Here is a 13943-nt window from a genome sequence, read left to right on the forward strand (position 1 = left end):
ACCCTTTCTCTACAACAGTTTTTTTTTAAGTTAGCCAAGTGTGGTGGCACACACCTGTAGCCCCAGCTATTCAGCAGGCTGAGGTGAGAGGATTGCTTGAGCCCAGGAGGTCCAGGTTGCAGTGCGCTGCTATCGTGCTACTGCACTCCAGCCTGAGAGACAGAGTGAGACTCCATCCCATTTCAAGAAAAAAAAAAAAAAAGCACTGGCAGAAAGCAGAGAGGACTTGAATAAAAGTCTCTGCACATGAAGCACTTTCTAAAATGATCAGCTGGTTTAATTTTATTAATACTCCATGATTTATTATTCTCGAGGGTATTTGTATGTAAAAGATTAAAATTTTCTTCCAAATTAATTTGCTCTATGCTCTTATATTTTTTTATTTTATTTTTTTATTATTATTATTATACTTTACGTTTTATGGTACATGTGCACAATGAGCAGGTAAGTTACATATGTATACATGTGCCATGCTGGTGCGCTGCACCCACTAACTCGTCATCTAGCATTAGGTATATCTCCCAATGCTATCCCTCCCCCCTCCCCCCACCCCACAACAGTCCCCAAAGTGTGATGTTCCCCTTCCTGTGTCCATGTGTTCTCATTGTTCAATTCCCACCTATGAGTGAGAATATGCGGTGTTTGGTTTTCTGTTCTTGCGATAGTTTACTGAGAATGATGATTTCCAATTTCATCCATGTCCCTACAAAGGACATGAACTCATCATTTTTTATGGCTGCATAGTATTCCATGGTGTATATGTGCCACATTTTCTTAATCCAGTCTATCATTGTTGGACATTTGGGTTGGTTCCAAGTCTTTGCTATTGTGAATAATGCCACAATAAACATACGTGTGCATGTGTCTTTATAGCAGCATGATTTATAGTCCTTTGGGTATATACCCAGTAATGGGATGGCTGGGTCGAATGGAATTTCTAGTTCTAGATCCCTGAGGAATCGCCACACTGACTTCCACAATGGTTGAACTAGTTTACAGTCCCACCAACAGTGTAAAAGTGTTCCTATTTCTCCACATCCTCTCCAGCACCTGTTGTTTCCTGACTTTTCAATGATTGCCATTCTAACTGGTGTGAGATGGTATCTCATTGTGGTTTTGATTTGCATTTCTCTGATGGCCAGTGATGGTGAGCATTTTTTCATGTGTTTTTTGGCTGCATAAATGTCTTCTTTTGAGAAGTGTCTGTTCATGTCCTTCGCCCACTTTTTGATGGGGTTGTTTTTTTCTTGTAAATTTGTTGAAGTTCATTGTAGATTCTGGATATTAGCCCTTTGTCAGATGAGTAGGTTGCGAAAATTTTCTCCTATTTTGTAGGTTGCCTGTTCACTCTGATGGTAGTTTCTTGTGCTGTGCAGAAGCTCTTTAGTTGAATTAGATCCCATTTGTCAATTTTGGCTTTTGTTGCCATTGCTTTTGGTGTTTTAGACATGAAGTCCTTGCCCATGCCTATGTCCTGAATGGTAATGCCTAGGTTTTCTTCTAGGGTTTTTATGGTTTTAGGTCTAACATTTAAGTCTTTAATCCATCTTGAATTGATTTTTGTATAAGGTGTAAGGAAGGGATCCAGCTTCAGCTTTCTACATATGGCTAGCCAGTTTTCCCAGCACCATTTATTAAATAGGGAATCCTTTCCCCATTTCTTGTTTTTGTCAGGTTTTTCAAAGATCAGATAGTTGTAGATATGTGGCATTATTTCTGACGGCTCTGTTCTGTTCCATTGATCTATATCTCTGTTTTGGTACCAGTACCATGCTGTTTTGGTTACTGTAGCCTTGTAGTATAGTTTGAAGTCAGGTAGTGTGATGCCTCCAGCTTTGTTCTTTTGGCTTAGGATTGACTTGGCGATGCAGGCTCTTTTTTGGTTCCATATGAACTTTAAAGTAGTTTTTTCCAATTCTGTGAAGAAACTCATTGGTAGCTTGATGGGGAGCTCTTATATTTTTAATAAATGTTTAACTACTAAAGTATGCACAAATTGTTTTATTATTGCTATTATCATGGGATTAGGTGTTTCAAGTAGAACCCGTAATTGATTTTATTCATTTTTTTCTATTAATGTGCCTTGTTTTATTCATTTATTTATCCATCATTTTGGTATTGGCTTTGAATATTATAATTAGTCATAGTCTAATGCTTGACAAAATCTCATTAAAAAGTTGTTTCCAGAAATAAAAAGATGCTCATTTCTAAAAACAGAAAAACATAATTAAACCAATTCATTATAGAGGACAGATTATCAGAAATATATTTAATCCTACATAAGTAAAGATACTTATATTTTCATACTTTTTTGAAGTTTATTGTTTATTTTATTAAATGATAATTAATATTTCAATGTTTTCAATTTTACTGCATTCATTTCCCAAATTATATTTTTATTGCACTTTAATTTTTCCATTTATTTTGCATACTAAAAAATGCAAATGACCTAAATTATTTTTTGAACTTAATTTCTGACTACAAATGTGTGTAACTCCCTCAGTTCTTTATTCTTTGCATTTCTATAGTCCTAAGTTTTACAGACATGTTTCCACCATAATAAAAAATTTTATTAAAACTGGAGGCTTCCCAAATTCAACAGATCCCCCCACAAAAAATAATAGTTTTAAAAAAGTTTAAGTGACTACTGATGCAGTATGAGCACTATCTTACTTGTGGAACCAAGTTCTTCATAATTCTCCTTTTTCTTTTTTCTTTTTCTTTTTTTTTTTTTTTTTTTTTGAGATGGGGTTTTGCTCTTGTTGCCTAGGCTGGAATGCAATGGCATGATCTCGGCTCACTGCAATCTCTGCCTCTGGGGCTCAAACAGTTCTCCTGCCTCAGTCTCCCGAGTAGCTGGGAATACAGGCGCCCGCCACCACATCTGGCTAATTTTTGTATTTGTTTTTTGGTAGAGACAGGGTTTCACCATGTTGGCCAGGCTGGTCTCGAACTCCTGACTTTGTGATCCATCTGCCTTAGCCTCCCAAAGTGCTGGGATTACAGGTGTGAGCCACTGCGCCTGGCCCGTAATTCTCCCTTTTCTTCAGCCTAAATGTCTTCTTCTCTTCAAAATGTCATCAAGTAAAGCAATAGTATCAAGTAAATTACAGTGGCATCTTTCTACTAAGCAAGCATTTTACACACAAGATTAAATAAAAGTTTAAAGAAGGGCAAGTATAATATAAGAAATAAAGTTTCCTAGAAGTTATAGCAGACTGGGTGTGGTGGCTGACGCCTGTAATCCCAGCACTTTGGGAGGCTGAGGTAGGAGGATTACTTGAGCCCAGGAGTTCAAGACCAGCCTGGGCAACATAGTGAGAGCTCATCTCTATTTTTTAATTTTTTAAAAAATGTTATAACAATATCAAGTATACCTCATAAAGCTGGTTATGAAGTCAGCTAACAATAGCAAAACCTCATGGAACTCATACAATTGCAGAACTGCTCATTTTACCAATCTGTGTGGAAATTTTCATCATTTTCCAAAGGAAAGAGAAAAAGTGCCACTTTTGAATAATATTATCACTGGATAGAGAACATGCAAAGACACGAAAATAATTCTAATCCAGAATGGTTACACTGTAAATAGATCATCTCAGGTTAATTGATCCTTGTTAGTTAGTAACTGTGAAACCCTGAAGAGAAATGCTTAAAACATTATTTATTCTGTAAAGCTGCAAAACAAACTAGTAAGCAAAATAGTAAATGAACACTTTAAGTGTTTATATTTAAGTTAAATATAATGGAAACACTGCGTAAGTTATGTGATAGCACAGATGCAAGGAAAAATTGCTGAGATTCAGTTAATGCATGAGCTTGTTCATGAAGAACTTATCAAAAGTTCTTGTGTAGGGCTGAATTCCACATTAAATGGTTCTATAAGAAGGTGAGTCTAACAAAACCTGAGAAGGTCAGGCACGGTGGCTCATACCTGTAGTCCCAATACTTTGGGAGGCCAAGGTAGGAGGATCGCTTGAGCCCAGGAGTTCGAGATCAGCCTGGGAACTCAGGGAGAACGCCCCTCTTCCCCCGCTTCTCTAAAAAAGGTTTAAAAATTAGCCAGACATGGCAGTGCATGCCTGTAGTCTCAGCTATTTGGGAGGCTGTGGTGAGAGGATCCCTTAAACCCGGGAGTTCAAGGTTGAAGTGAGCCATGATTATGCCACTGCTCGCCAGCCTGGTCAACAGATCCAGACCTTGACTCAAAAAAAAAAAAAAAGGCGGCCCTAGATGTTACAGACCTTTCTGTTTTTAGCAATATGTGACAAAATAGATTATTTCTGCTTAATACCAAAGTACATGGTCTACTGGTAAACTTTTGTCAAGAGTTCAAATAAGAATTTTTAAAAAATTAATGGTTGTCCTTTGCAGATTATTGGAGAATATTTATTGGCTTGCTTTACTCATATTCCCCAGCATCTGAATGAACTTAATCAAAAATTTTCAGGGACCATTGTGAATAAGTACATTATCAGGTAAAATTTACCAGTAAAATGTATTGATTATAACTTAGGTGAAATTAAACACAGTTCATCAATGATGTTTTGTAGGTATTATAACATGAATTCTAAAGAAGATGCTGGCTGGGCGCAGTCGCTCATGCCTGTAATCCCAGCATTTTGGGAGGTCGAGGTGGGCAGATCATTTGAGGTCAGGAGTTCAAGACCAGTCTGGCCAACATGGTGAAACCCCATCTCTACTAAAAACACAAAAATTAGCCAGGCATGTGGCGCATACCTGTAATCCCAGCTACTCAGGAGACTGAGACACAAGAATCGCTTGAATCCAGGGGCGGAGGTTGCAGTGAGCTGAGATCGCGCCACTGTACTCCAGCCTGAGCAACAGAGTGAGACTCTGTCTCAAAAAAGATTAGAACAATACATTTGACTAAAGCTTTATCATTATTTTAGGAGGTTTGATATGGAAAAAACAGTTTGAATCAAAAATCCATTTGCTTTATCACAAGAACTGTCAACTTTACATTTGTTAATGAAAGAAAAGGAGCTGTCACTAGATTTAAAAAATGATCACATCATTAATTACGTGTAAAGAGATCAGATTACCAAAATGTAGGTGAATGATGAGAAAAGTCAGTAGGAGCAAAAGCAATAAATACTCTTCTCCCATTTGCTACCACTTACTTTTGAAGTTGCTTCTTGTTGGTAGGTACCAAGAAAATAAAGAGGTCATATTAAAGATATATCACCAGGAATTATGAGTAGCAATTTCAAACATAAAATCTGACCTAAAAAAAAGTATATTCATGAAAACACACCAAGTTCCTCATTAAAAAACGTTAAAACATTTTATTTTGAAAGTTTTATAGAAATTTAACATTTATTATCTTTCCTTTCCCTTGGTAGTTTGATGGTAATTATATAATATAAAGAAAACACAATGACTATTTTAGCCTAGACCCATGTAAGATGTCCCTAAAATACCTCATATTTACCCCACTGTGCCATATAGATATGTTTACTTTCTTTCGTTCTTTTTTTTTTTTTTTTGAGACAGAGTCTCACTCTGTCACCCGGGCTTCAGTGCAGTGGCGCAATCTCAGCTCACTGCAACCTCTGCCTCCCAGGTTCAAGCGATTCTCCTGCCTCAGCCTCCTGAGTAGCTGGCACTACAAGTAGGCGCCACCACACTTGGCTAATTTTTGAATTTTTAGTAGAGACAGGGTTTCACCATATTGGCCAGGCTGGTCTCGAACTCCTGACCTCAGGTGATCTGCCGCCTTGACCTCCCAAAGTGCTGGGATTACAGGCGTGAGCCACCTCACCCGGACGAGATATATTTACTTTCTATGTGTCACATTGATTGAAGTCTGAGAAGCCCTGTCCATAACTAGAGTGTCTAATATGGAATTATCCAGAACATGTGTAGTATAGTTGAATGAGGTTCAAGAGATACCTTTATCCAAATATGGTGACAAATTTCAAAAGAACTGGAAAAGCTCTTATGGATTTACATGAGGTCCATCTTTACAAAATTGTATTGAAAAAATAAAGAATTCAGCCGGGTGCAGTGGCTTATGCCTGTAATCCCAGCACTTTGGAAGGCCAAGGCAGGCAAATCACCTAAGGTCGGGGTTCAAGACCAGCCTGACCAACATGGAGAAATCCCAACTCTACTAAAAATACAAAATTAGCCAGGCGTGGTGGCGCATGCCTGTAATCCCAGCTACTCGGGAGGCTGAGGCAGGAGAATCATTTGAACCCAGGAGATGGACGCTGCAGTGACCTGAGATCACACCATTGCATTCTGGCCTGGGTGACAAGAAGCAAAACTCTGTCTAAAAAAAAAAAAAAAAAAATAGAAAGAAAGAAAAGAAAAGAAAAATAAAGAATTCTACCACATTAAAAAGTTAAACCACAAAACTGAAGGTTAGCTAAAGTAAACACAGTTATCAATCGTACATGATAAACTTCAAGCTGATGCCATAATTGTAATTACATGGTAGCTTGAAGAAATATTGGATAGTAAAAGCCTAATGATTATTTTATATGCTAATCTGAGTTATTTCCTTTGAATAATGGTTATATTGAGGAACTGATGAATTTTTCCCTTTGTTCTCCTGCTTGCTTTGCTGTTTTCCCTAAATATGTCTGCTGAGATGAACTAAAGAGAACATTTTTCCATCGGGTTCTCTAAAAATCTACCGGATGGGATCTCCTAAAGAATCCAACAGGAAACACACTCTTCTAGGAAATCACTGGAGGTCCCAAACCACTCCAATATGAATGATACCAGACTTCAAAGCTAACATTGAAAATGCACAGGTAAAACATCAAATAGCAGGCAGCAAGACAGAATACAAGCTTTTACTTTTTCTTTTTTCTCTTGAGATGGAGTCTTGCTCTGTCGCCCGCCTGGAGTGCACTGATGTGATCTTGGCTCACTGCAACCTCTGCCTCCTGGGTTCAAGCCATTCCCCTGCCTCAGCCCCCTGAGTAGCTGGGATTACAGGCACCTGACACCACGCCAAGCTAATTTTTTTGTTTGTTTGAGATGAAGTCTCGCTCTGTCGCCCAGGCTGGAGTGCAGTGGCACAATCTCGGCTCACTGCAACTTCTGCCTCCCAGGTTCAAGTGATTCTCCTGCCTCAGCCTCCCAAGTAGCTGGGACTACAGGCACACACCACCACACCCGGCTAATTTTTGTATTTTTAGTAGAGACGGGGTTTCACCCTGTTGGCCAGGATGGTCTGGATCTCTTGACCTTGTGATCCACCCACCTCTGCCTCCCAAAGTGCTGGGATTACAGGCGTGAGCCACCGTGCCTGGCCTTATTTTTGTATTTTTAGTAGAGATGGGGTTTCATCATATTGGCCAGGCTGCTCTCAAACTCCTGACCTCAAGTGATCCACCTGCCTCGGCCTCCCAAAGTGCTGGGATTACAGGTGTGAGCCACCACAACTGGCCTACAAGCTATTTCCCTGTAATATGTCTGATCGCTGTTAGGACCTGGTTATACAGAATTTTCATTCCAGGAAGCACAAATGTGATATATTTACAGTAATAATGGTCAGCAGCAAATCTTTTCTCTGGGGAGGAAAGGGTGAGAAAAGAAAAAAGGAGGAAAGGAATCTACCATATAGGCTGTGATAATCTTAAATGCTCTAAGTGAGCCATGTAATAAGTCTTCAAATGCATTAGAGATACATTAAAACATATTTGAAATGAAATTTCCAGCATCTAAGAGTGCTTGGAACATGAATTTTAAAAAATAGTAGCAATAATTATTATTGCTATTGTTATTAATTCTTATCATACTATTTTAGAATAATAAAGGAAGTCATAGATGCTGTATCTCTAGGTCTCTATAAACCTTAATAAATATATAGTTTGTAGAAAACCTTATTGGAATGTCCCTTATATTCAGTTAAAAGATAAATTAAAACCTCAGTCAAGATAGCAGCTTCTAAGGCATCAAAAACACTTATTAAGTTCTATACTTTTTGGTTATTTTCTTAATCCCAATTCTGAAAAAAATAAATGAATTCAGCACATTAAAATCAGACACTTGGTATGTGAATTGCAGTTAAAAGTACTATTAAGTGTATGAAAAATGTCTAGCATTACATATAAACTCTGCACTATTAACATAATTTTGAATTATTATACAATTTAAAAAACTAAACATTTAGAAAAAGTATTAATGACATCATATATACTTTACATTCAAAATCATGGATTATTACAATATTGTTTCAACCTGTCAGTAGAGGATCAAATGCAAAAAAAAAAAAAATTGCAGCTAATTTACCTAAACTAGCTTAAAAATATAACATGGAGTTAAAACATTACAAATATTGTCTGTTGGGTTAGGTGGTAGTTACTTTAAACATTTAGAGCTACAAGTACCCTATACAGTATAATACAGACACATAGTTTTTTTTTCTGTTTTTTTTAATAATACAGACACATAGTAATTATAAATATGTTAAACAACTTTAACTTTGTTAGTTAACAAAGAATCCCTTTAAATTATTTTTGGCATGGTGCCTGAGGCTCCATCAAAAAACCGGATGGGAGGCGTTGCTTATTTACAGCTTCATAACATGTAATGCTGGAGTCTTCAAGTAGATTTCCAGTTAAAATGTAGGCTTGTTCATGTATTCTTCCATTGTCTGAAAGTGAACAATAAATTAGAACAATTTTCTCTTTAAGTCACATCCTTCCGCAGACTGTGAAATCTTCTGCATTCTTTGATTTATTTGCCATTGTTGAAAACAAGTTGTCAAAAGGATACATGGATATAAAACCTTTGCATTCTAATCAAAGTTTGAGTATAATTTGTATGCACATCCATATGAGGCTGGAATTAAGTAACTTTCAACTGAGAAAAAGTTAAGCTTGATCATAAAGTGAATGTCTGATAAGAGAAATGCTTGGTCAGCACGGTGCTCATTTCTGTAATACCAGCACTTCGGAAGGTTGAGGTGGGCAGATCACCTGAGGTCAGCCTAGCCAACACGACAAAACCCCATCTCTATGAAAAACACAAAAATTAGCCGAGTGTGGTGGCATGCACCTGTATTCCCAACTACTCGGGAAGCTGAGGCAGGAGAATTGCTTGAACCGGGAGGCGGAGGTTGAAGGGAGCCAAGATTGCACAACTGCACTCCAGCCTGGGTGACAGAGTGAGACTCTGTCTCAAAAACAAAACAAAAAAAGAGAGAGAGAGAGAAATGCTAAAGCAAAGTTGCCAAGATATCACTGTTGACTTAAGATAAACACGTTTGCTAAAATGATCAGGAGGACCACATCCAGGTACATGTATTACAGAATTCTGAATTATATCTGTATAACATATGTATCATTACCTATATTGTGCAGAGCATCTTTATTATACATATTGTCAAGACAAAAAAGATAAACAGACCGAAATTCTTAAGAATTTCTTTACTTCTCTACCAAGTTCACAGGAAAAAATATATAATTTCTGCCATGTTTTCAAAGGCTTCCTCCCAAAGTATACAAATTATGTTTCTTTTTAAGTTCAGAGGTACATGTGCAGGTTTGTTATATAGGTAAACGTGTGTCATGGGGATTTGTTATACAGATGATGATTTCATCATCCAGGTATTAAGCCTAGGACCCATTAGTTATTTTTCCTGATGCTCTCCCTCTTCCCACCCTCCACCCTCTGAAAGGCTCCAGTGTATGTTGTTCCCTTCTATGTGTCCATGTGTTCTCATCATTTAGCTCCCACTTTTAAGTGAGAACATGCGGCATTGGGTTTTCTGTCCCTGCACTAGTTTGCTCAGAATAATGGCTTCCAGCTCCATCCATGTCCCTGCAAAGGACATGATCTCATTCTTTTCATACTGCCCATCAGTTACTAAGTTTGCTAACATGCCCCAAAGCCATAATATTTTTTTTCAGCATTAAAAAAAAAAATGTTTGAACAGACTCACAATTACAGGTAGAGTTCAAAGTTAACAGTGGTGTTGCAGGTTCTATACCATGCAAGACAGATGGGCTTTCTCTCGCACGCTCTCCTACTTTAAACATATATATTTGTGTCACACCAGGGCCCCAAGATGAATCAATAAGAAAGCTCGAGAAGACAAAAAGTCAACCTGCCTCTTTCGTTTGAGTCACAATCTGCTCATCTAGCAATCCAAGTTCAACTTGTTCTTAAACTTAAACTCCAGGGTATATGATTCATAAGAACCTGCCGGGAAATACGCTGACTGACATGGGCTGAAGAGACAAAGGCCGCTGGCCGAGCAAGATTGCTCAGGAGATACCAGGGCTAGAAATCTGCCCTTACCTTCAAAAGAGGTTTTCTAACTGGTTTTCACCAACTCTATCTAGAATTCCAGAGTTCCTCTGCCGAAAAACATTTCTGTTCAGTCATCCACATTTACTCAACAAAGCTCTCACCTCCTAAGTGGGCATTGGCCGAGACAGCCCCGTACCCCTCTACCCCTCTACAGATGCTGCCCGTGGGGTCTTTTAACTTAGCAGAGGGATCATACAGGTCATTGGGCCATGCTGGTTTTATGGAATCTAGAGTTTACACCATTTAAAGGGGAATACAAAGTTACAAATATAAAATCAGGTATAAAGTGTACTTAGAATGAGAAAAGAAATGACCACAGATTATGAACTTTGAAGATGACAAATATCACAAAATAAAAAACGGTTGCATGTTATTTTCATTAATTAATTGCTTGGCACTCCTCCATCATATATCATATTGTATGGCTATGTACTTTTTGCAGTTAAAATATCTTATTTTTGCAAAGTGGACAAAAACCCATGACCAGATGAGGGCATTGCTAGGCCCTGCCTGTAGCCTCGAGAGGGGCCTGGAGTTGACACTTTCCTGTCACTGTAGTTCAGTGGCCTCTAGTCATTGGCACTGCTCACATCACCAGATGACTCAGTCTGCTAAACACCACACCGGCTGCCCTGTCTGAGCTGAGCCAGGCTGTTACTCAAGCTATGTAAATCAATAAGGTAAAAGTTGGCATTTTCTTGAGCTTGCCACTTTAAAGGTTTGGGGCAGACTTTTAGAGCTGGCAGAACCTTAGTTGCCCTTACCTTCGCAAGACAGGAGCTGGAGTCCGTATCTTGGGGTCTCTTCTGGATACATCTAGCTCTGTGGTGTTTCTTATACATATAGCACAGTGTATGTTACGACTGCCTACTGCTTTGTGGTTTGGCTTAGCAGTTAACATGGTTTACGCTTTTAAGGGTGACAGTGTTGGGGTGCACCTAGCAGTTTCGCCTGCATCCACACGAGGGCACATGGTATCCTATTGCTCATGAGATACAATCTAACCCTCCCCTTCGTTTTTTCGAGACAGGGTCTCACTCTGTCACCCAGGCTGGAGTGCAGTGGTGCAATTACCGCTCACTGCAGTCTCGACCTCTTGGGCTCAAGTGATCCTTTCACCTTAGCCTTCCAAGTAGCTGGAATTACAGGTGCACACCACCACATCTGGCTAATTTTATTACTTTGTGTGGAGACAAGGTTCTTACTATGTTGCCTAGGCTGGTCTCAAAACTCCTAGGCTCAAGCGGTCCTTCTGCATCAGCCTTCTGAGTAGCTGGGATTACAGGTGCACACCACCACACCTGGCTAATTTTATCATTTTTTTGTAGAGACAAGGTTCTCACTATGATGCCTAGGCTGATCTCAAACTCTTGACTTAAGCAGTCTTCCTGCCTGGGACTCCCAAGGTGCTGGGAACACAGGCATGAGCCATCGCACCTGGCCTTGAGCCTCCCTTGTTGGCAGGCTGTTAGTCGGGGTAAAATATCTACTGCTTGTTGCTCCCACATATTGCAAGTCCTGTGGTTAATGACCACTATCGCCTTTGGGAGTTTCATTTTCTTTTCTTTTTTAAAGACAGAGTCTCACTCTGTTGCCCAGGCTGGAGTGCAGTGGCATGATCTCGGCTCACTGCAACATCTGCCCCCCGGGTTCAAGCGATTCTCCTGCCTCAGCCTCCTGAGTAGCTGGGATTACAGATGCCCACCACCGCACCTGGCTAATTTTTGTATTTTTAGTAGGGACGGGGTTTCACCATCTTGGCCAGGCTGGTCTTGAACTCCTGACCTCGTGATCCACCCGCCTCGGCCCGAAGTGCTGGGATTATAGGCACGAGCCACTGAGCCCAGCATTTTTTTTTTTTTTTTTTTTTTTGAGATGGAGTCTTGCTCTGTCACCCAGGCTGGAGTACAGTGATGGAATCTCGGCTAACTGTAATCTCTGCCTTCTGGGTGCAAGTGATTCTCCTGCCTCAGCCTCCCAAGTAGCTGGGGTTACAGATGTGCACCACCACACCTGGCTAATCTTTGTATTTTTAGTAGGGATGGGGTTTTGCCATGTTGGCTAGGCTGGCCTCGAACTCGTGACCTCAAGTGATCCGCCCGCCTCAGCCTCCCACAGTGTTGGGCTTACAGACATAAGCCACCACGCCCGGCCAGAGGGTTTAATTTTCCTTCTAATAACTTTGTGCCATTGTCCACGTTGTTGTTACCCCCAAATAAGTATTCCCAACAAAGTAAACAGTTCCTTTCTTTTCCTCTTATCAACACCTAGCCACCACACACTCAGAATAAGCTTTGAGCATTTGGAGATTTGAGGCTATGTCTTCTTACTAAATCTGCAGGCAGGTGTAGCTTTTTAAAAGTTATTATTATTCTAAGAAACTGTTATTAAGTAGGAGCTAGAGAAAAGTCTTAGGGGCTACTGAAGATTGACAGCTGTTCTCACAGCTAAAGCAATGTCACAAAGTCCTCCCTTAACCTTCAGTAACTACAAATATATGATCGGGTCCAAAGGACAGGAAAAAAAAAGCAGTAATTGTTTTCCTTTATGAAAGTATATTATTGGCTCCTATCCAGTTTAAACTTCTTAAGCAGGCAAGATATGCAAAGTCAATTCTTCAACAAGCTCCCCAAAATATTCACTGACTTCACTGAATACCAGAGCCCAAGAGAACGCTAATAACACTCTGTATTTGGCAAGTGTTGTTAGCGCAACAGAAGAGACTGAGAGGGTGGCCATGACATTGCCTGCTCACAATAGGGACACCAGGGCTAAATGCAAGGTCCCCTGAGACCTACCCATCAAGCCCCTCCACTCAGTCACCAGGAACATGAACTACCAATTAGCGTTTAATTGTGAAAGAGCTCACTCTTGAAATACCTACTTCCTAGATTTAAATAGAACTAGCAACACCAGATTTATGACAACCTTTTTAAAACATTTCCTAATTTGAGAGGATTTCAAATTAACCCAGGTGTGTCTTGGCCCCCAATTCAGCTTTAATTACTGAAGTGCCAAAGACCCCATTAAAAAGTCTGTTTCTCCTGTAAGGAGACTCCACAGTCAGGACCCTGAGGTCCTGAAGTTAAAGAAAACCTCCACCCCCTCCGCCTGCCCCCAACTCCCAGCGTATTTTATGAAACACTGTTTTGTGAAATTTCCAAACCACTGATTTCTCAAATACCTTGTAAAATTTTCCTCCCTGTGGCATTTGGAGACAGCCAAATCAACATCAGAGAGTTTAGATGCACTTTTTGAGGTCAGACACCTCTGGTAATGAATGCATTGGCCTTCTAATAGGCACACGCAGCTGCTTACGGCACCCACTCAAATAGATGTTTTCCTCCACATCCATTCACTAGAGGACTGATTCTCTGGCTGGGCGGGAGCAAGTAATCAGCCTAAAGATGCACCAAAACAGTTGCTGGGAATTCATACTTAATGGTGTTTTGTTAATTTAATCACCCTCTTCCAAATAGCAGAAAAAAATAGCTTTAATGCCAGTTTTACTTACTTATTTATTTATTTATTTATTTATTTTGAGATGGAGTCTCGCTCTGTCACCCAGGTGGTGCTATCTCAGCTCACTGCAACCTCCGCCTCCCGGGTTCCAGTGGTTCTACTGCCTCAGCCTCCCAAGTAGCTGG

General features: G+C 39.8%; 1 protein-coding gene across 2 annotated transcripts in view; it reads right to left on the reverse strand.

Moving 5' to 3' along the window:
* Positions 1 to 5289: 5289 nt before the first annotated feature.
* The window catches only part of AP1S3 (adaptor related protein complex 1 subunit sigma 3), an 81836-nt gene continuing 73182 nt past the window's right edge, over positions 5290 to 13943 (reverse strand). For both annotated transcript variants that reach the window (XM_063648410.1, XM_054477060.2), the window contains exon 5: positions 5290 to 8635. In XM_063648410.1, coding sequence (XP_063504480.1) covers positions 8600 to 8635 — 36 coding nt within the window. In that variant the 3' untranslated portion in view covers positions 5290 to 8599. The remainder of the gene's footprint in view (positions 8636 to 13943) is intronic.

The sequence above is a fragment of the Pongo pygmaeus genome, chromosome 11 (assembly GCF_028885625.2).
Source record: "Pongo pygmaeus isolate AG05252 chromosome 11, NHGRI_mPonPyg2-v2.0_pri, whole genome shotgun sequence".
Classification (NCBI taxonomy): Eukaryota; Metazoa; Chordata; class Mammalia; order Primates; family Hominidae; genus Pongo; species Pongo pygmaeus.